This window comes from Babylonia areolata, chromosome 16 (assembly GCF_041734735.1).
Source record: "Babylonia areolata isolate BAREFJ2019XMU chromosome 16, ASM4173473v1, whole genome shotgun sequence".
Taxonomy (NCBI): domain Eukaryota; kingdom Metazoa; phylum Mollusca; class Gastropoda; order Neogastropoda; family Buccinidae; genus Babylonia; species Babylonia areolata.
The window spans coordinates 23,321,656-23,342,870 of record NC_134891.1 but is presented as its reverse complement, the minus strand read 5'-3'; the positions used below and the strand labels follow the sequence as shown (position 1 = coordinate 23,342,870).

At 41.6% G+C, this 21,215-nt stretch overlaps 1 protein-coding gene across 1 annotated transcript; it reads left to right on the top strand.

The window, feature by feature from the left end:
- Positions 1 to 11: 11 nt before the first annotated feature.
- Positions 12 to 21,215, top strand: LOC143291243 (FAS-associated factor 2-like). Its single transcript, XM_076601031.1, has 13 exons — positions 12 to 99; positions 2,799 to 2,867; positions 3,251 to 3,372; positions 4,954 to 5,072; positions 7,720 to 7,749; positions 8,347 to 8,447; positions 9,202 to 9,379; positions 11,014 to 11,112; positions 11,711 to 11,789; positions 12,534 to 12,615; positions 14,771 to 14,860; positions 16,217 to 16,360; positions 18,123 to 21,215. The coding sequence occupies exons 1-13, from the start codon at positions 43 to 45 to the stop codon at positions 18,300 to 18,302; spliced, it is 1,350 nt and encodes a 449-aa protein (XP_076457146.1). The 5' UTR covers positions 12 to 42; the 3' UTR covers positions 18,303 to 21,215.

Here is a 21,215-nt window from a genome sequence, read left to right as displayed (position 1 = left end):
TATGCGGTGGCGCTTTGCAACGGAAGTTAATTTCACATCAAGATGGCTGATGCCGACGATCTGTCTCACGAGCAAACGGAGAAACTGGTCCAGTTCCAGGTAAAAATGTCTCTAATGTTTCATTTTACTGACATAATTTGTGACAGTAAACATTTTGATATATATGATCGTCTGTGAATTGACGATATATGAATAGTCGTTGATATATTGCACATCGAAGAACTCGATTGTTACTGCAAGTTCACGCTCCTTGCATCAAAGGGCTATCATTAGTGTCAGTATTCGCTGACGTGAGTGGCCAAAGAAATGAATTACAATGGAATGATATCCATAATTTAATACCGATAAATACTAATTAAATAGATTGACGAGCAAGGTCCAATGAATGTTTTTAAACATTGACAAGTGACAGTTTCTTCGATTACAATATATTCTTCATTGTTATGCAATAATTTGGACAGCACTTGCCACATAGTTGGAATCACATTGTCAATGTGTTTTTTCATACAATGTCTATGAAAATATTTTCTTTAATCAAACATATATTTTTCAGGAATTTTACCACAGTGTTTCTTGACTAAGTAAAATAACGGGTCTCATTTTTAAGATTTTAAATTGCTGTGAACTGAACTGTATAATAATTAATATGTATCATCTAACATTAGTTTTACTTTTGCTTGTTTTAGATGTTTATGATCATTACAGCAAACTTGAAGGATTTTGAAAATTGTGAGACCAAGTAAAGTAAGCTGACGAATTTGGTAAAGATTAATTTTATATTTCGTAAACTGAAACAGATCTGTATTTGTAATGATTTATGAACACAGGCAGTGAGAGACTGAGAGTGAGACAGAGTACTGTTTACACTATAACAGTACAAGAAAGTTTGTGTATGTGTCATTACTAATGACTATTTTGATGTGTGTTGATTTAGATATTAAACACTCTGTGTGTTGGGTCCATCTCTCTCTCTCTCTCTCTCTCTCTCTCTCTCTCTCTCTCTCTCTCTCTCTCTCTCTCCCCCCCCCCCTTGCCCCCCCCCTCCCCCTCCCCCTCCCTCTCTCTGTCTCTCTCAGTTGCTCCTATGTGTACATGTGTGTGCACACACTGTAAAAATAGTAAAAGATATTTGAATTGTCTGGTGTGTTTTGGGTCAAGTGTCATTGAAGGGTCAAGAGGCAATGACAAAGGGGTAAATGATTCATGTCATCTGACTCGGCCGGCATACATGTTGCCTGCAGATACCTTTTCCCTCTCTCATTGTTGTCTATTTTTTGTCCCATTGTTTGTCCTCTCCTATTTCAGCATGCCTAGAGTTGTCTTTCAGTTTCATGACAGATCCACACCAGCTGCAATTGTGTTTCATGTCTGCATTGTATTTAAATGACATGTATAATATATATTCATTCTTTTGCACCTCCTTTCTTGCCTGACAAATTACTGAAAATTGCTGTACAAATACATGCTAGAAACTTATATAGAGTCGGACAGATGATGACAAATGACAGGTTGGATACACATAGAGTTAAAGAATTGTACAAGAATTGTACATACCATTTAGATGGGACATTTGTTGACCAGCACTTATTTTCCTCAACTACTGTATTTGTTTAACCCTCTCACTTCTGGTACTATTTGTGATATTTGCAAAATAATCTCCAACCTCTAAAAACAACAACAACCAAAAAAAACACCCAAAACAACTAAAATTAGAATTATGCTCAAAAGTATGTAATTTAAGTATATGTTTGAAATGGAAATTTGTGGAGAATATGGGTTATAATTATCATAATTTCCATGTTGATAGGATGACCAATGAGATAAGTGCCAATAAGGATAACCGGTGAGATAAGTCCAAATCAGGGGAAGATAACTCAGAGTTTTAGGAGAGAAAAAAAAAAACCGCCACAAAAATATTGTGGAAAAAAAAGAAAGAAGAAAATTCAAGTTTGTTTAGTATATGGGTGGAAATGATGCTAGAATATCAGCAAGTGTATAAGTTACACTCACAACAACCAAGTGCAGTTATATTGTGTTCTCGACTATCATGTTGTTTTATACACATGCATAAACACATATGTATACACCCATGCACATACCCCTCCCACCCAAACACCCACAAACACTATCAGTATCACACAATAGTACAACCTAAAAGCTCACTGTAAACAGTATTTTGGCTCAAAGCTTTCATCTGGAGGTATTTCATTATAAATGGAAACCGCAAAATGAAGTTTTCAAGATAAAATATTGGGTTTTTTCTATATCTACTTCTAACACAACCCTGCTTCTTTCCTGTTGATGTGCCTTGTAGCTTGTAATCATCACCAGGATACCCAGAATCACTTCAGTTGATCAATAACAACATTGCTTTTGTTTTCTTTCATGTTTTCCTAGTTTCTGATATCGACTTTGTGACGAAAATCAAACAAAATTTTAGGCACTTTGTCTGTACAGTGTACATGTTGACATGCTCAGCAGTTTTTTGCTTAACAAAACGTAAGAAAACTGCTATCAAAATCGAGCCAAATCTTGCTGAGATATTGCTTCTAACACTCAGCAAGGCAGTCACAATTTGCAATGAAGTAAGCGTATGCAAATGAGTGGCTGGACATTTGCCGCAGTCGGGAATGAAAGGTTTGATTGATTGATACTGTCTCACACCTCTACCACCCCCAGTGTCAGTTTCTTCTCACATCTCCTGGGTAAGATGTTTTAATGCAGTGACTGGATGGGTTCTGAATCTGCATAGGTTGATATCAGAATGATACTGATGGCTACTTGTGATGTTGGTACAGGATCTAACTGGAATCGAGGACATGAACAGATGTCGAGGTATCTTGGAACGGCATTCATGGAATATTGAGGTTTGTGGAACTCTGGGAAAGGGAAGTGGAGAGGTCACTTTCTCTTACCTGTATGTGTGTGTACATGTGTGCTTGTGCAGTTTGGGTTGCAAGTTTACTTCATTTATTTGTTATTTTTATTGGACATTTTCAGATGTGATTAATATGTTTATAGGTTTTTGGAGTTAGGGAAGATGAACAAAATGTGACTTGTTGATTTACACCTTGCACAGCAGCATAGTATTGTGCTGTTGTGGGTCATAATTTTATTCTTTGTGAGTGGGTGACAGATGAATTCTTTTCTCTTTTTTTTGGTCTCTTCTTTTTTTTTTCTTTTTTTTTTTTTTTATCTTACAGAAAGTTGAATAGAGTTGTACAGTGTCAGTGTTGTTGAAACTGTGCAGGCAGCAGTGCAAGATACGTTCAATGAGAGGGAGGGGGTTCCACAGGTGTTTGCTCAACAGAACTCCAGGAACAGAGAGATGGAGAGGGAACCACAGGTCAATACACACCCTGTCAATCAAAGGTGAATCTTTGGTCCATGACCACGCTTCATTGTTTGCCGGTTATGCAGTAATGGACCTTTCAGACTTGAAGTAAAATAGGTCATATTTATATTTAGCTTTTTAGAACTACGGCTCTTAAGTCTTGGAAAATGCGGCTGCTTACCGAGTTATTCAGCTGAATGTCAGACTGTTTTTAAAGTCTGTGGACTGGATTCCTATGACAGAAACTGAGAGAAAGAGGTTTTGCTCCCATGTTTCCTGGCCCACCCCTTCCACCCACCCACCCTCTTTCTCCTTGCCTACCCCACAGTGACAATAACTTTGAAATTGAATGTCTAAGCGCTTGATTCATAACAGCATTGGATGCTTGGAAATTTTAGATTCCCTTTTATTTATTCATGTTCTGATGTATAAACACACCCTTTTTTTTCTCTGTTTTCTTGTGAAGTGTGAATGCAAGTCTTGCACTCTTACAATAGAGGAAGATCAAATCTGTGGAAATAAAATGCGACAATGCTTCAGGATAATCAAGACCACATGACAAATGAAAGAGTCAGGAGAAACACCAGCACATTGATCCTTATGAAGACCCACTGACCAAAATTTTAAAAAGAAAAATGATAGGGTGTGGCCAGTGACATTATCTGACAGGCTGTCCAAGACAGTCCTACAGGGAACAGTGCAGGGTAAAAGGAAACAGTGAAATGGAGGATGTAGGTGATGCATTCCTCAGTGCAGCACCCCTGTGACCAAACCAGATTTGGGGACCAGTGACAGTGACGGAACATATGTTGTCACCGATGGTGACAAGACGAATGCTGTATAAAACTTTAGGAAGAAAGCTGGTGGGTGTTAACCTTCAACTCTACCACAGCCAAGGGTGGTGGCATTGGTGGACAAAGAATTGACAAGGTTCGTAGGGTCCTTTCAAGTCCTTAGGAATTGGATTTTGGTCAAAAGGCCTTTTAAGTGCTTTGATTCAGCAAGTTGGTCCTTTTAACTCATCAGGAGGTCCTTTTAATTTTTGAAAGGTACTGTTAAGTCCTGTTTTATGAAGAGAAAGAGACTTGAGAACGAAACTGAAACACCTTCGACACCAAAACCGCAAGTTGCAAAGCGCGTTGAAAGATGCCGACGCGATCGTCTGAAACTCAGTACTTACTGTAGGAGGATACAGCCTATAGGCCTAGGCCCTAACAGTAGTGCGCTTTCTGCTCGGTGGCAGACGCGAAGCGTGGTACAGTGGCTGTGAGTCACGCCTGCTGCTGCTGCTTTGCTTAGGCCTAGCCTACAGTGACGTGAATTGCAAAGACTAAATACGACAGTCAAATGGGATTAGCTGTTCTTCCGTTTATGAGAGGTAAGTGTCTGCTGTTCTGCATGTCAAATAGATTGGGGTGTACTGTAAAGTCATGTCGGCAAAGGTCCTTTTAAACTGATTTGAGGTCCTTATAAAGTCCTTTAAAGGTCCTTTTTTGGCTTCATGCCCACCACCTGGGAACCCTGATTGATAAGTTGCCTTATAACAAATAACAGCCTGAATTCAGAAATAAGAAACTATGAGCAGGTAGCGTCTCCATGTGGAGGTGTTTGTGTTGCAGGGTGTTTGCCGTCCCCAGACGGGTCCAGCCTCAAGGCCTGATCCAGTGGAGCTCCTACTGGTTGTTCTTTCCTTTCCGCTTCTTCTATTCCACCATCTTCGACATCTTCAGGTTTTTCTGTGAGTGCTGGTGTCTGCGTCATCTTGTTTGTTAGTTTCCTCAGTATTGGAGGGACGTTGCTACATTTTTGCAGGCTGAGAAACAGCAAGATGAGAGTGGTTATGTGCTAATTGTCTTTTGTGTCTTGGTACCAATCCCTCATTCGCATGTGGAAGCCAAAAGAAAATTACCCATCATGTCAGCAGATTGTTAGAATGCTTTCACAAACTTTTCCAAAGGCAAAAACAAAATTTTGACAGAGAAAAAAACAAAAAAGAGTGAGTGAAGCAAGGCTATATTGTTGTCATCTACCTTCAGACTTCCAGCAATTAAAACAGGGGTAACAATTAATTACGTTTTTCAGGCAAACTTTGTTCTTGTGGGTCTCACTTCATTACATTATTATGATAATGTTTATGTCCCCGGCTGTGGTTGTCCAGACTTGTTCCGTCTCTGATTAATTGACTGATGAGACTTTGAAATTTTCTTTGAACAACAGGATTTATGTAAGAATTTTTGAATGTTATATTAGTGGTCTTCAAATTATGTCTGGGGATATGCAGGCTGATGAAGTCTCAGTGGATCCACTATTTTCAGTGGAAGAGCAGATGATTTCAGCGGGAAAGAAATTTTTTTTCAGAGGAAAAAGATTTTGGGGGGTCAGAGAAGAAACTGCGTTATTGTTTAAGCTTTCAGGAGAGGCCTAAAACCCCTTAAAAATCACTATTTTCATTTTCAAAGGGGGAGGGGGGGGTTGCGCTCCTGGACCCAACAACAGGGCATTGCCCCTGCACCCCAACCAGAGGCCTAAGGCAGCCCCTGTATCACCGGCCGATTTTCAGAGGAAACTCTCCTGGACAATTCCCCAGCCTGGATGTGGATGAGGGAGGGTAGTTTGTGATGAATAGGATCAAAATTGCTAAAAAGGTTGCTTTGTATGTTGGCAGTGTCTTTCATCTCACTGTGGGTTTTGTTCATTCCTTTTCAGTGCAGAGCGTTAGAAAGTCAGTGAGAAGTGGTTCTGTAAATTTGATGACCAAGTCAGTTTCTGATTCTTTTTTGAGGAGCTAGGAAAAGAAGAGAAAACAGACACAGAGAAGACAAACAGGATAAGGGACAGGATCTTTGTTGTGTAATGTTGATGAACAGCAGAAATTCAGTTCCCTTAATTACACCCCCTCCCCCTGGTCCTCCCCAAAAAAACATAAATGGTGAAATTTACCCAAATGTTTCCTGTTTTATTGACAGGGATCAGTATAATATTGTAGATGTTATGCTATGTGGACATTATTCTGTAGACAAAGTATGACATAGCCATACATTGATACAGTGTTGATATTTTACTGTGTGTTATTCAGTAGCCCCTACACAATGTTGATATTTGACAGTCTTTCAAAATACAAGTTTTTCTCTCAATCATCTCCCCCCCCCTGCATCCCCCCTCCCCTCTGCACCCCTCCCCACCCCACCCCACCCCAAAAGAACAATTTAAAGAAACTAATCTGAAGTCATTTGCTTGATTAACCCTTTCGCTGCCAGGAAAATAAGATTTAAGTGAAATCTATTTGCCAGCGTTTTTCATAAAAAATGGGTATACATTTTCAAAAATTCTGTGCTCTTTGTTATTGGAGAAAGACCCATAAAAGTATATATTTTCTGAAAGGTAAATGAATAAAGAACACAAAACATAAGATTTTTCCCCATTTTTTTCATATTTTTTAGTGACATGCTGTTGTTTTGAAATCAGTGTTGTTTTTTTGTCACATTTTCAACTTGTGCATTACTAACATTAGTCAGGTAATTTGCACTAAAATATCATATTTTCTGGATAAATGGATATCTGCATACACAAAAATCATACTAGAACAACCACAATAAAAAAAAAAATTTAAAAAAAATTAAAAAGAGATAGATATACAATGCATTGTGACTTCTCCAAGTGATAATGTGGATGAGAGGCCACGCCCCCTCAGTCTCCATCCCCCTCCTCTTCACCTCTCTCACACGGTCACTTTATCCAGTTCTCATCAGACCGCGCTGGCTGAGTGCCAAGAAATTGCTCACACTGTCCTGTTCAGTCACTTTCTGTCGTCTGCTAAGGTTTGCACAGCCGGCATCACTCACTGAAAGTCGTAACTTGGCCACTCTCTTGATTGCTCCCTTTATTTTCTATCAAATCGTCCAATAAATGTTCATCACTGTCTTCTTCGAGTTTACACTTCAATTCTTTCTGAGCATCAGTAAAAGAAAGCAATTTTGGTTGATTTTGTTCACAACGATCGCATGTCTTGAGCACGGCGTCAGTCCGACATTTTGTTGAGCGAGCGAGGAGAGGAGCCAGGCAAACACTTGGACAGTAACCCAACCAAAACGTTCAAATAAAGGACTGCCTCATGACATAGATGGGGTTTCTAGCTATGAATAGAATCCAGAAAGATTCCCCAAGCTAAAGCTACCAGCATTTTTGTCAACGAACTGAACGCAAAGCAGGGAAAAGTCAGAATATTTCGATGACGAGTTATCTTGTCATTGTGGCAGCGAAGCATACATACTTGCCATGACGAGTTATCTCGTCATATAGGCAGCCTAGGGGTTAAGGGATGGTAGGGGGTGGGGAGAGAGAGAAAACTGGCAGTTCTTGTGATATGTTGTTGCTTTCTGTTGCAGTTCGGTTGTTACGGCCGGATCCTCGTCGACGTAAGTATGCCTGTTTTTTGTGAGTTCTGTTTGTGTTACCTGGCAGAAAGTGACATCTTAACAAAGCATACCGTTCAAGTCATGTCTGTGTGACAGTTAATGTTTAAGTAGTATTGTTTTGACCAGTGAACATAGAAAGAAAAGTGAATTTAACACTTGTCAGGTAGTGGGCAATAAACAATTCAATGAAGCACAATAGAGGTGATTGGAGCAGAGGATATTTCTGGTATTTTCTTCTGGTTTTTTTTTTTCTTTAGACATTGATACAGCGCTAGTGCGTGAAGGCTTTCTGCGTGCATATGCATGCAGATCATATACACACATTAAAGGTCCTTTAATCCATGAAAACAAGAACATACCTGTAACAACAATTTAACAAACCAAAAATAAAGATCCCCCCCCCCCCAAAAAAAAAAAAAAAAAAAAAGAAATATAACCTGTTCACTTGAATGACATGGTTATTTTAAAAACAACCCCCCCCCCCACCCCACCCCCCGCCCCGCCCCCCCCCCCCCCCCAAATAAATATAAAATAACCCCTCAAAACTGGTAGATGAAATATAAGGCGAGTTCAGTCACTGTGGTCATCCTGTTGCAGACGTTACAGACCCTCTGGGGGATGTGATGAGGTTCATCAGCAGCTTTGAGACCAAGTACGGATTGACCCACCCAGTCTTCTACCAGGGAACCTACAGTCAGGTCAGGGCTGGCTCACAGTCACTAGCAGTTGCACAGTGTTGGGTGTGCATTTTCTGTGAGCGGGTGGTGGTGTTTGGAATGTTGGGGGCATGGTGGGACTTTTGTCTTGTTCTGTAGGGGCATATGCTTGTGTCACATTCTTGTCACTAAGTGTGTCAGTAGTTTCTCTATTTTAGAGATAATAGAGTATTCTTTTATCTTGTTTTTCCATGTTGTCCAGACTTCTGTATTGATATTTTGGTGAATCCCCCCCAAAAACGGTACAAAAAACAACAAAGAAACCCAACACTTTGTTTAACTTTGTTTTGTATGATGACATGCACTTCATTTAATTAACCCATTCAACCCTAGGGAGCTTACAGCCTTCCCTTCGATACTGATACAGAAAAATGCAGAAAATATACGGAAATCGACTGGTATTTCCCCCAAATTGACAAGCGTGGACACAGCCGGAAATACTGTAGAAGTAAGTTCTCTTTGCTTGTGGTTTATGCAAGTCAAGGAATCTGGAAACAATTTCAGTGAAACGTTTTTTCGATGCCTTATCATTGCTTGGACATAGGGTTGACTGAGTTTGGACCCAGGTCACAAATGTTTCAGTATTCACAAAAACCTGTCACCCTTACCCATTAGAATAAGCAAAACTACAACCCGCTAGACTCTGCTCTTACTGTGTAATTTGTTCAGTTGGTGCTACAATTCAACAGTTTATGAACCTCATTTACTTTCTTCTTCTTTTGTCGTCTGTCCACAGGCACTGAATGACGCCAAACGGGAACTTAGGTTTCTGTTGGTTTATCTCCATGGTGATGACCACCAGGACACAGACAGTTTCTGTCGGAACACGCTCTGTAACTCAGAGGTGACAAACTTTTTCAACTCCCGCCTGCTGTTCTGGGCCTGCAACACAGGCAGCCCGGAGGGTTACAGAGGTTTGTGTTGCTAGACTGTACGTGTAGATTGTAGATTTGGGGGTAAGTAGATGCTTGTTGATTGCCTTGATAACTATCGCATTATTATCTGTGCTGCTTATTTGTATTTCAGGTAGAAGTTTATAGCTGTTCAGTGTGTATGAGAGAATGGGAAAGAGAGGGGGGAGACAGGAGAGTTGAGCTCTCTTAAGATTTGTATTTTTTTTAAGCTTATTTATTGATATTTCAAGTGGAAGTTTGTGAATTTATACTTGAGGTCATGTACTATACTATGTCAGACTGATGTAAACTGGGCCTAATACTAATAGGCCTAGTTTGCATCAATTTGACAAGGCCTAGTTTACATCAGTCTGACATGGTAAATATGTTTTTGTTACCAAACAGGGATTATAATACAACCCCCCTACTGTTGATCTTTATGTTTGTGAGAGAGAGACATATATATACAGTTTGAGCTTCTCATTAATATTTCAGATGGAAGTTTGTAGATTTATAGTTGTTGATTTGTGTGTGTATTTGAGATTTTAAATTTATATCAGTGCTTCCTTTCAGTGTATCAGATGGAAGCTTATGGTTGCTGTAGATCTGTGTGTGTATACATGTGTAAACAAAGTTTAACTTACTTTTTCTATTAAAAAAAAAAAAAAAAAAAAAAGTGTGCGTTTTGTGTTAGTGCATGATGCAGTTTGTTTATAATTCTGTGTATTTTGTGGAATAAAAAATTGGTGTGCTTCTGACAAATGGCTTTGCTACGGACATTTTCTTCATTGTATGTGGAATACTGGCCCAGTGATGATGCACCATACTAAGAATAGAGTTTCCATGGGCTTGAGTCCTGTACATAGACGAATAGAGTTTCCATGGGCTTGAGTCCTGTACATAGACGAATAGAGTTTCCATGGGCTTGAGTCCTGTACATAGACGAATAGAGTTTCCATGGGCTTGAGTCCTGTACATGGACTTGGAATGGGATATTTGCTGCCCCCCCCTCCAATAGGCCATGGGTAATGGTCCAGGTGCTAATCATTTGGATGAAACGATAAACCGGGATCCCATGCAGAGCATGCACTTGGGACAGGTAAAACAACCCATGGCAATGAAAGGACAGTCCCTGGCAAAATTCTGTTGAAAAAATCCACTTTGATCCCCCCAGGGGGATCAGTCTGAATTTTGCACACAGAAATCTGTTGCGACAAAAAGTAATACAGTAGAATACAACTCGAGATGACAAGTGTTGGTAGGGGTTGACAGGTGTACAGTACAATACAACTCGAGATGACAAGTGTTGGTAGGGGTTGACAGGTGTACAGTACAATACAACTGGAGATGACAAGTGTTGGTAGGGGTTGACAGGTGTACAGTACAATACAACTGGAGGTGACAAGTGTTGGTAGGGGTTGACAGGTGTACAGTACAATACAACTCGAGATGACAAGTGTTGGTAGGGGTTGACAGGTCAGGTGTACAGTACAATACAACTCGAGATGACAAGTGTTGGTAGGGGTTGACAGGTGTACAGTACAATACAACTCGAGATGACAAGTGTTGGTAGGGGTTGACAGGTGTACAGTACAATACAACTCGAGATGACAAGTGTTGGTAGGGGTTGACAGGTGCATGTTCCTTGGTTCCAGTGTCCCAGGCGCTCAAGGAGAACACGTATCCATTCCTAGGTTTGATAGTGTTGAGAGAGAACCGTATGACCGCTGTAGCCCGCATTGAAGGGCCCATAGGTGAGTAGTGAAGATTGTGTGGTGAGATTGTCTTTTTTGTTTTTGTGTGTGTATTTGGTGCCTTAGCAAATGTCTGAGTGTGTGGGTGCACATGTGCATAGACATGGAGGGAGAGGGGAGGTGGGTGTATGTTCGAGATGAGTTTGCTTAACTTGATTTGTTAAGACTGGTTTGAAACAGACATCAGGTCGTGTTCCATCCTGAAAACCCAGTGATAACTTGCATGTGAATGACTTTTTGTGTGTGTGTGTGTGTGTGAAGGCATTTTGGTTTGTCTCAGTACAAGGTTCAGTGCTGTATCGGTACTCCCATCCCTGTTCTTTTTCGCCCCTTTTGCAAAGAAAGTTCTTTCATATCCAGTTCAGACAATGGCTTTCATATGAAAACACATTTGTATACACGAAGGAAATACACAACTAAATTACAACATTGTACAGTTACAAATATACATGAATAGATATGATACAGACGTGCGAACAAGTATGTGTACGTTATCATATACATACATAAGTACGTACATGCATTATATATATATATATATATATATATATGCATATATCATCATTATTTTATAATCCTCATTGGATGAATGTGACAGGGCCATCCGACTTAGTGCGTAGGATAGAGGGCGTGATGAGAGAGAACGAAGCCTCCCTGGTGGCTGCCAGAGCTGAGAGGTAGGACACTTTATTCTTTAAGCAGTGATGGTGTATAATACTCCTTGGATCTTGTAAACAGTGCGTTTATAAGTATAAAGGATAGCGCATCCTAGACCGCTTATGGTCAAGGTTCTTTAATGTATTTAATTCATTTTGTTTGTTCATTCGATTCATTTTAGAGTACTGGATTTGTAAAGTGCTTAGAGCTACCTTCGGCTTGATTTTATAGAACTGTTTATGAAAAAATGAATTGTTATTATGATAATGCACATCGCTCACAGCTCTCGGACAGGAAGCTTATGGTGTTAACAATGAAAGATTTGCATACATATATTTACATGTATTCACGTACAACATGCAGTACACACTCACATGTATTCACACACACACACACACACACACACACACACACACTGCACACATGCCATTGAGCTTTTTTCAGCCAGAACTGGCAAGATATATATATATATATGTGAGTGTCTTAATGTTCGCAGTTCATACAGTCTGGGTCTTGTGGAGGATCCTGCTTGTGCTCACAATTTATTACTTTTATCTGCTTTTTTTTGTTTTTAGTTTTAGTGTAATTCCATAATTCCTCTGATTGGTTTTACGACAAATGAATTGATTTCTGAGTTTACGCACACACACGAGGGATGGTTTTGGGGGGACGGGGAAGGAAAGAGAGTGTGTGAGTGAGTGAGAGCAGGGTGATGCGATGCACGGAGTGGTTAACCGTGGTGATAGCCGGGAGATTGCTTACAGAGAAGAGAGGCAGTTCAACCAGACCCTGAGACAGGAACAGGACGCTGCCTACCTGGAGTCGTTACGGGCCGACCAGGAAAAGGTAACCATGATCCCACATCAGTTCATCACTTCCCTTCTCTCTCTCTCTCTCTCTCTCCTCTCCTCTCCATCTCTCTCTCACTCTCCTCTTTCACTCTCGTCTTTCTCTCTCTCACTCTCCTCTTCTCTCCATCTCTCTCTCACTCTCCTCTTTCACTCTCGTCTTCCTCTCTCTCTCTCTCTCTCTCTCTCTCTCTCTCTCTCTCTCCTCTCCTCTCCTCTCCTCTCCTCTCCTCTCCTCTCCATCTCTCACTCTCCTCTTTCACTCTCATCTCTCTCTCTCTCTCTCTCTCTCTCCTCTCCTCTCCTCTCCTCTCCATCTCTCACTCTCCTCTTTCACTCTCGTCTCTCTCTCTCTCTCTCTCTCTCTCTCTCTCTCTCCTCTCCTCTCCATCTCTCTCTCACTCTCCTCTTTCACTCTCGTCTTTCTCTCTCTCTCTCTCCTTTCCTCTCCTCTCCATCTCTTTCTCACTCTCCTCTTTCACTCTCATCTCTCTCTCTCTGTCTGTCTCTCTCTCTCTCCTCTCCTCTTCTCTCCATCTCTCTCTCACTCTCCTCTTTCACTCTCGTCTTTCTCTCTCTCTCTCTCAGACAAGTTTATTAAACTACAATTCCTGTTTACACAATAACAGTGAAAGCAGTGTTCCCTATTATACACATATGTGTGTAAATGAGACACATATTTCAGTTTTGATGCACAGTATTTTTGCTAGTCCATCATAATGACGCACACTTTTTCACTGAAAAAAAAAGTACTAGTACTGGCAGATCGCTCCAGCTGACGACAAGCCTGTTCAGCAGAGTTACTTCCCATACCAGAGACAGCTACGCTTACCCAGTGCACAAAACGCTATCACCGGTCCATAACAAATGCTGAAAATGTCGCTGATGCACTGGCAAGAGCATGAATACTTGCTTGTCAACTAAAAGCAGTACTAGCACAGATTCTGAACAAGTTATCATCGAAACGTAATCCAGTTGAAATATTGGCGCGTGTGGCCTTCCACCTCGGCAAAAGCTGGTCCATCAGAACAGACTGAGAATGAAGACTCGGCGAAGGACTTGCGAAAGGGTGTCAAGCGCAAGTTTAATGCCAGATGGCTGGGGGAGTTTGGTGCTGATTTCGCTCTGGCTAGCTTTTCTGCACTATCGGCATCCGAGGTTCACAGTCAAAAAAATCTTTCAGCAATCTGCCACTTGATAAAACAAGCTGATAAAACAACAATACCACAAGAGAAGAAGGTGCTATGATGATGATAATAAAACAACGGTGCCACAGTAGCGGAAGGCTATAATAATGTTAATAAAACAATATCACAGGAGCGGAAGGCGCTGTGTTAATGATAATAAAACACCGATGCCACAGGAGTGGAAGGCTCTATAATAATGATAATAAAAACATTGATGTCACAGGAGCGGAAGGGGTTATGATAATGATAATAAAACACCGATGCCATAGGAACGGAAGGCTCTGTGATAATGATAATAAAACACCAATGCCACAGGAATGGAAGGCGCTGTGATAATGATGATAAAACACTGATGCCACAGGAGCGGAAGGCGCTGTGATAATGATAATAAAACACCAATGCCACAGGAACGGAAGGCGCTGTGATAATGATAATAAAACACCAATGCCACAGGAATGGAAGGCGCTGTGATAATGATGATAAAACACTGATGCCACAGGAGCGGAAGGCGCTGTGATAATGATAATAAAACATCATTGCCACAGGAACGGAAGGCGCTATGATAATAAAACACCAATGCCACAGGAACAGAAGGCGCTGTGATAATGATAATAAAACACCAATGCCATAGGAGCGGAAGGCGCTGTGATAATGATAATAAAACATCAATGCCATAGGAACAGAAGGCGCTATGATAATGATAATAAAACAACGATGCCACAGGAGCGGAAGGCGCTGTGATAATGATAATAAAACACCAATGCCACAGGAATGGAAGGCGCTGTGATAATGATCATACGCTATGATAATGATCATAAAACACCGATGCCACAGGAACGGAAGGTGCTATGATAATAAAACACTGATGCCACAGGAGCGGAAGGCGCTGTGATAATGATAATAAAACATCAATGCCACAGGAACGGAAGGCGCTGTGATAATGATAATAAAACACCGATGCCACAGGAGCGGAAGCGGAAGGAGGAACGGGACAGGCAGGAGGCAGAGAGACAGAAGGAACTGCACCAGGCAGCAGAACAGCTGAGGTTGCTGGAGGTCAGTCTCTCTCTCTCTCTCTCTCTCTCTCTCTCTCTCTCTCTCTCTCTCTCTCTCTCTCTCTCTCTCTCTCTCTCTCTCTGTTTCTTTGTCTCCCTCCCTCTCCCCCTCTCTCTCTCTCCCCCTCTCCTCTCTCTCTCTCTCTGTCTCTCTCAAGGACAGATTGGAAGAACAGGCTATGCCTAAAATTTTAATCCTAGAAAAGAAAACATTTTGAGTTCTCCCTCCCTCTCTCTCTCTCTCTTGTTTGCTTTGTTTTGTTTCCGTGAACAGATTACAAGGAATTGATATTTATTTGCCCGTGAGTCAAGAGTATGGTGTGTGCCTTTTGTTTTGACATGCGTACATTTGTTTGTTCTCTTCGTGTTTCTGTGTTAGCATTCTTCTATATAATGGATGTGAACATGTGAGCCCCCCGCCCCATCCCACTCCCGGTCATCATGGGCAGAAAAGGCTTGATCAGTAAACCAGGGCAAGAACGCCAGAGAATCGACAGACAGACAGAAAATACGATAAAAAAAAAAAACTTGTCCGTATGGAGAGCACAGGAACAGGAGTCGTGATGGCTGCCAGAAAAAGAGGGCGCTAGCCAGGGGGACAAAGGGGAGGTTACGTACTTCCGGGAGGTTATCGGCCGTAGTACTTTCGTTTTCTCCGCATAGGCGGATAGTAGTTTGCACAGGACAGGAATGTCAGACCCCTGTCAGAGTCTGCACTAGTTGGGTCACGTTAAGTATGTTATTTAAACGTAATTTTAGATAGAAAATTTCCTTTCTGTGTCACTGTCTTTTTGTCTGCCTCCTTCCCTCCCTCCCTCCCTCCCTCTCTCTTTGTTACACTGTAACAGTACAAGTAAGTGTGTGTGTGTGTATCACAAATTGGCTATTGTAATTTTTATAGTAATTATTAGATGTTCATCACTGTGTATGGGGAGGGGATCTGGGGGGTGGGGGGGGGAATAATTGATCCAAATCTAGAAATCGCTGTATCCATATCTCTCTCTCTTTCTCTCTCTCTCTCGCTCTCTCTCTCTCTCTCTGTCTCTCGCTTGCTCTCTGCCTCACAGATCAAAACACACTCACAGATATACAACGCTGTATAGACAGAGAAAGATGAATACTATTTCTTAACAAATGTATTTTGCGCCTTTTTCCTTCGAATATTCATATCTCCCAATTCATAGTGTTGTTGTACTGGTGTATATAGATGTTGTTTTTCCTCTTCTATGTCCTTATGTGTTCTTGTGTGGTGTATTACACTATTGTGTATGTATCATCTCATGTGAGGCGCTTAGAGCCCATTACACGGGGACTTTGCGCCGTATGAGTACAATACATTATTGTTATTAAATGTCAGGAGCGAGAGAGACAGAAGGAGGAGCTGGTGAAGCAGATCCCGCCGGAACCTGCGCTGGATGATCCCGAGGCGATCCGCATCGTTCTCAAGACGCCCAATGGCAAGCGACTGGAAAGACGCTTCTGCAAAAACCAGTCTTCCAAGGTGAGATGGGAGTGAAGATGTTAAGTGATTAGAAAAAACAAAAGAAAGGTTTGACGTTTGGGGGTGGAGGTGGTGGGCAGAGGTGGGGGGATCTGTTTGAAGGTGATGATAATTCTTGAAAGTAAATTCAGACCCTTCAAGGGAGGGGTAGGGGGGGGGGGGGTGAATCTATTTGAGAAGGATGATAATTCTCAAAACTAAATCCAGTCTGACATGGGTGGGGTGGGGGTGAATCTGTTTGAAGATGATGATGATTCTGGAGGTTAAATCCAGACTGTCATGGTTTGCTGGGAATGTTTGATTAATTTGAAGTAGCCTTGATGTGTATGTTCAGCTGAGCTATAAGCAACATATGTAGTTTTAGAGAATGCATACAGTTTCATGTTTATGTTCCTGATAGTCTTAACCTTCGCTGGCTGTCGCTTTTGACTACACACGGAAGCTCATGTGGGTCATCCACAACCCATACCTTTAAAGAGACAAAAAGCTGCATATTCCTCCAAAGCTTGTGTGGGTCGTGCATGACCCATACTTTGTAAAGAGACTAAAACCTGTACATTCCTCCAAAGCTTATAACAAAATATAGAAAAGGAAAACATATCGTAACAACTGATAACACACACATGCGCTCGCACACGACCACACAGACTCACACAAACACATACACTCAGAAGAAACACATGCTCATGCATTCACACGCACGCACATATACACACACACACACTTTTCGTCTAATATCACTTACAGTGAAAAGACATTAAACTAAAGAACAAAGGAACGCACACACTCACACACACGCACACACAACTGATCACACACACAAACACATAACACCACATGCACATATATACAAACCCTACTTATGCACACAGAGATAGAGAGAGAGACTGAGACACAGAGAGAGAGAGATGACTCATAGCATCCTATACACGCACAATCAAAGATATTCTGTCACACAGGTACATGCTGTTAGAGAAAGGGGTGGAAGAGGGTTATAGCTGGAGACAGGTGAAACAGACGTGGCGGGGTAGGGGGGTTGGGGGAGGGGGGGGGGTAGTGGGAGAGTAGTGGGGTAGTGAGGCTATTGAAAGTAAAACTTCTTTATTTTCCTTCACTAATTGCAGATTAAACCTTCTGAAATCACTATTAAAAAGGTATGGGTCGTGCATGACCCACACGAGCTTTGGAGGGTTGACCACGTTTTTTCCTCTTTAAAAAGCATGGGTCATACACGACCCACACAAGCGTCCGTGTGTAGTTAAAACGCCATCTTTAATTACTCATTAACTAGTCAATGAATTTTTTGGCAAAAGTTGGCCTTTTAGGTGTAGGAAGCATTTCTGAAATTCCATAGAAAAATATTAAGAATTGGCTGAGATATTTGCGTTTTTGTACCCTTCTGGGTCGTGTACGACCTGCGATAGCCAGCGAAGGTGAATATTATTAATAATAATAATACTATAGTACTTCTGTGGTGCTATAATGATAATATGTAGTACTAAAATGGTGCAAACTCCCCATCTGGTGGGCTGCAAGCACCTCACATGAAATAGTGCACAATAACATGCCTCTGCACATGAAAAAACAACACATATGTATACAATATTCACCAAGACAATACTACAAACAGCAGATATGTACACACACACACACACACACACACACACACACACACACACACACACACACACACACACACTCCATCTCAGAATCATCTGGTTTGACACCAGACTTACTGCTCTGTTGCATTTTGTGTGTGCAGTTCCTGTACTACTTTGTGTTTTGCCACGAGGAGTGCCCCGATGATTTCCAGATTGTGACGAACTTTCCCCGTCGTGTGCTAGAGTGTCAGCCCACTGCAGATGTCCCGGATCCCCCGTCATTAAAAGAACTGGGGCTGGGCAAGTCGGAAATGTTGTTCATACACGACAATGAGGCATGAGCGATGGTTTTGTGCTTCGTCGTCTTCTGTCGTCCAAACCTGCTGGGAGGGATTCTCGCTAAGGAGAAGCAGGAGACTGGGATTGTAATATTGTTTTTGATTGCCTTTTTTTTTTTTTTTTTTTTTTTTTTTTTTTTACCTCAGTTGAAAGAATGCGGTCATGCCTGTTTCACATTTTAACATTACATGTAACACAGATACTTTGCAGGTAATCACAACTATACGTTAAACTTTCATCAGTACAAATATAATAACTTTTTGCGAGTGTTACTCGGATGAGAACACCTGACCTTGAATGTAATGATCAGTCTGTAAGTTGCATTTGTTTGCTGATACATGATTCAGCTTTTAACTTTTGGGTCACTTGTGGCCGTGAACGGAGTTGTACATTATCCACTTCTCAGTGGAGGATCTGTGGTGTCGATGTGATCTGATTCATCCATCAGTCGACAGACAGTCGTCGTTCAGGCATACACATGCACAGATCATAGTCTGAGGCTTCGGACAGAGAGAAGCTTCATCGTTTGTTCTTCATTTCATCTTGTCCATTCTGATTTTGAATTACTAATTATTATGTAGGGATATTATTTAATAATAATGATAATGAACACTTATTCACAGCTTTTTCTCAAATAGAGAGTATCTTTGCAGTTTCATAGAAAGATGGTGAGTGATCATAATCATCATGTTGAGTTCATGTGATTTTATAATTCAAAGTGGCCACTCTGCGGTAGGCTGGGTGATAAGAAACATGATTTGATTTTTACGATTTGAAGGTTTCATGTTGACCTTGAGTTTCTTCCGCATAACTCCTTTAGCACAGGCGGGCAACGTGCTATAGGCAAACCCAAGCATGAACAGTCTATCACATATTCTGGTTGAATGAATAAGACAAGGGAAATACATACATGGACTGTTGTGAATGCAGACGAGATGGTGTGGCTCTGTCCAGTCAAATAACTTCACAGGTCGTGTGTTGATAGTTGCAGTGAAAAAGGATGAAGCAGAAGTAGACTGCAGTGAACAGGGAATGGAGTGAAAGAGAGGACTGTGCTGGTGGGGGTGTGAGGTAGTTTTGGAGAGGGTGCAGTGGGTGATGAGTCTGCTTATTTATGACGTCTTGTTTTATGTGTGGAATGAAGAATGACTGAATGCCAGATGGTGGGCGTGTTAGTGTTGGTGTGGGGTAGAGTTAGGGAGGGATGGAGAGTGAGTTTGGTTGTAACTTTTGCGCAGTGTGTGTGTGTGTGTTTGTCTGAAGGTCAGCTATCACAACTGTCCCCACCCATAGTTGGTGTTTGAAGGAATCACACATAGCTGTGAGTGTTGTTGTTTTTTTTCAGGAATGCTGGCATAGCATTCTTTACCTTTGCATTTGGGAGGGCTGTGGAGTGTGTATATGGGGATGGGCGTTGGGAGGGGATGGGGCAGAGAGCTGATTTTGAAGGAGGCGACGCACAGTGAATTATGAACACGGTAACCCTCCCACCTCCCCTAATCTTCAGCTTGTTCCCATGCTGGCCTCGTTCAGCATGTCTTTCCCCAGTTTTCTTTGACTCATTTGGCTCTCAATACCACAACAACATTTGTTGTTAGCATGGGTCATAGCAGTGATCAGTACTGATTGAGTTAACCTGCCTCCTACAGAAGCCAGCAGGTTGGGGTGGGGAGACCACCATATTGGTGTGAGGTGAATGTGCTGAGTCACTCCTTAGTCCTTAACCCTTTGAGCCCTGACCACTGCTTTACCGGCAGCAGAGAAAAATGACATAATGCCTGGCCACCGGTTGAGCGGTGCGTAAACACTTGAAGCGTGCAGAGTCTCAACCTGGCCCGTCAGGGCAGAAATCAGGGACAAAACGTGTGAGAAAACAAGTGTACACAACGCAGCAAGTAATTGATATGCTTGATGATTTATCGGAAGTAGAGTATGACAATGATTACTCTGATAGTGAGGTGGAATTTGAATCGGATGATTTTGCTACAGATAGTGATGTTGAAAATGAATCTGAGCATGCAGAATCAGTTGATCAAAAGAGGCGTGTCAGGTTGACACTGCGCGCTTCATGGTGAGGGGGCAACGCAATGTTAGTACTGCGTTTGCTGGCGTCAGAATATTACGGTTTTTCTGGTTGGCTCTTCAATATAAGTCAACCAATAGCAAAACACGACACAAGTGTTTACGCACCGCTCAACCGGTGGCCAGGCATTATGCCACCCCTCCCCACCCCACCGGTAAAACGGTGGTCAGGGCTCAAAGGGTTAACAGAGACATGACAAGACAGCATACATTCAGTTTGTCAGGGGATACAAGGCAGTGTCTGCTGCTGAGACGGGTCACAAGTCTACCACTTGGTGATTTGTTTTTTTGTTTGTTTTTTTGTTTGTTTTTTCCTCCCATTCAGAAACGGTCTCATGTGCTTGTATGTGGTTGTGCAAATTTTTTTGCGAAGCTTGATGACTGGCTGGTCATTTCAAAAGTGTCTTTTATATTTTCTATCTTTCTTTATTCAGGTTTTCGTTTATGAGGTGTACGAAAATTCTGCATGCTTTTTAATCTTTGGGTACTGTGTGATTTTTTTGTTTGTTTTTTGTTGTTGTTGTTTTTTTTTTTGGGGGGGGGGGGGTGGTTGTTGTCTTTGTGTGTGACAGATTCAAAAATGGAAGTGATACCAGTGCATTGCTTTTGTGCGTGCAAGACTACAAGTAACTGTCAGTTAAATGCAGCGCATGCTTGGTTGGTGTGCAGAGCTTTGGATGCATGCGATGCAGAGAATGATCGTCTGTCGTTTAGCTACAGTTTGGTTGTCAAACTTTGCTAAAAATAATATTAAAAAAAGGAGAAAAGTCTTGGGTGCCAAGTTGAGGTGTTTGATGCTCTGGATAATAAAAGATTTGTATCATACAATGTTC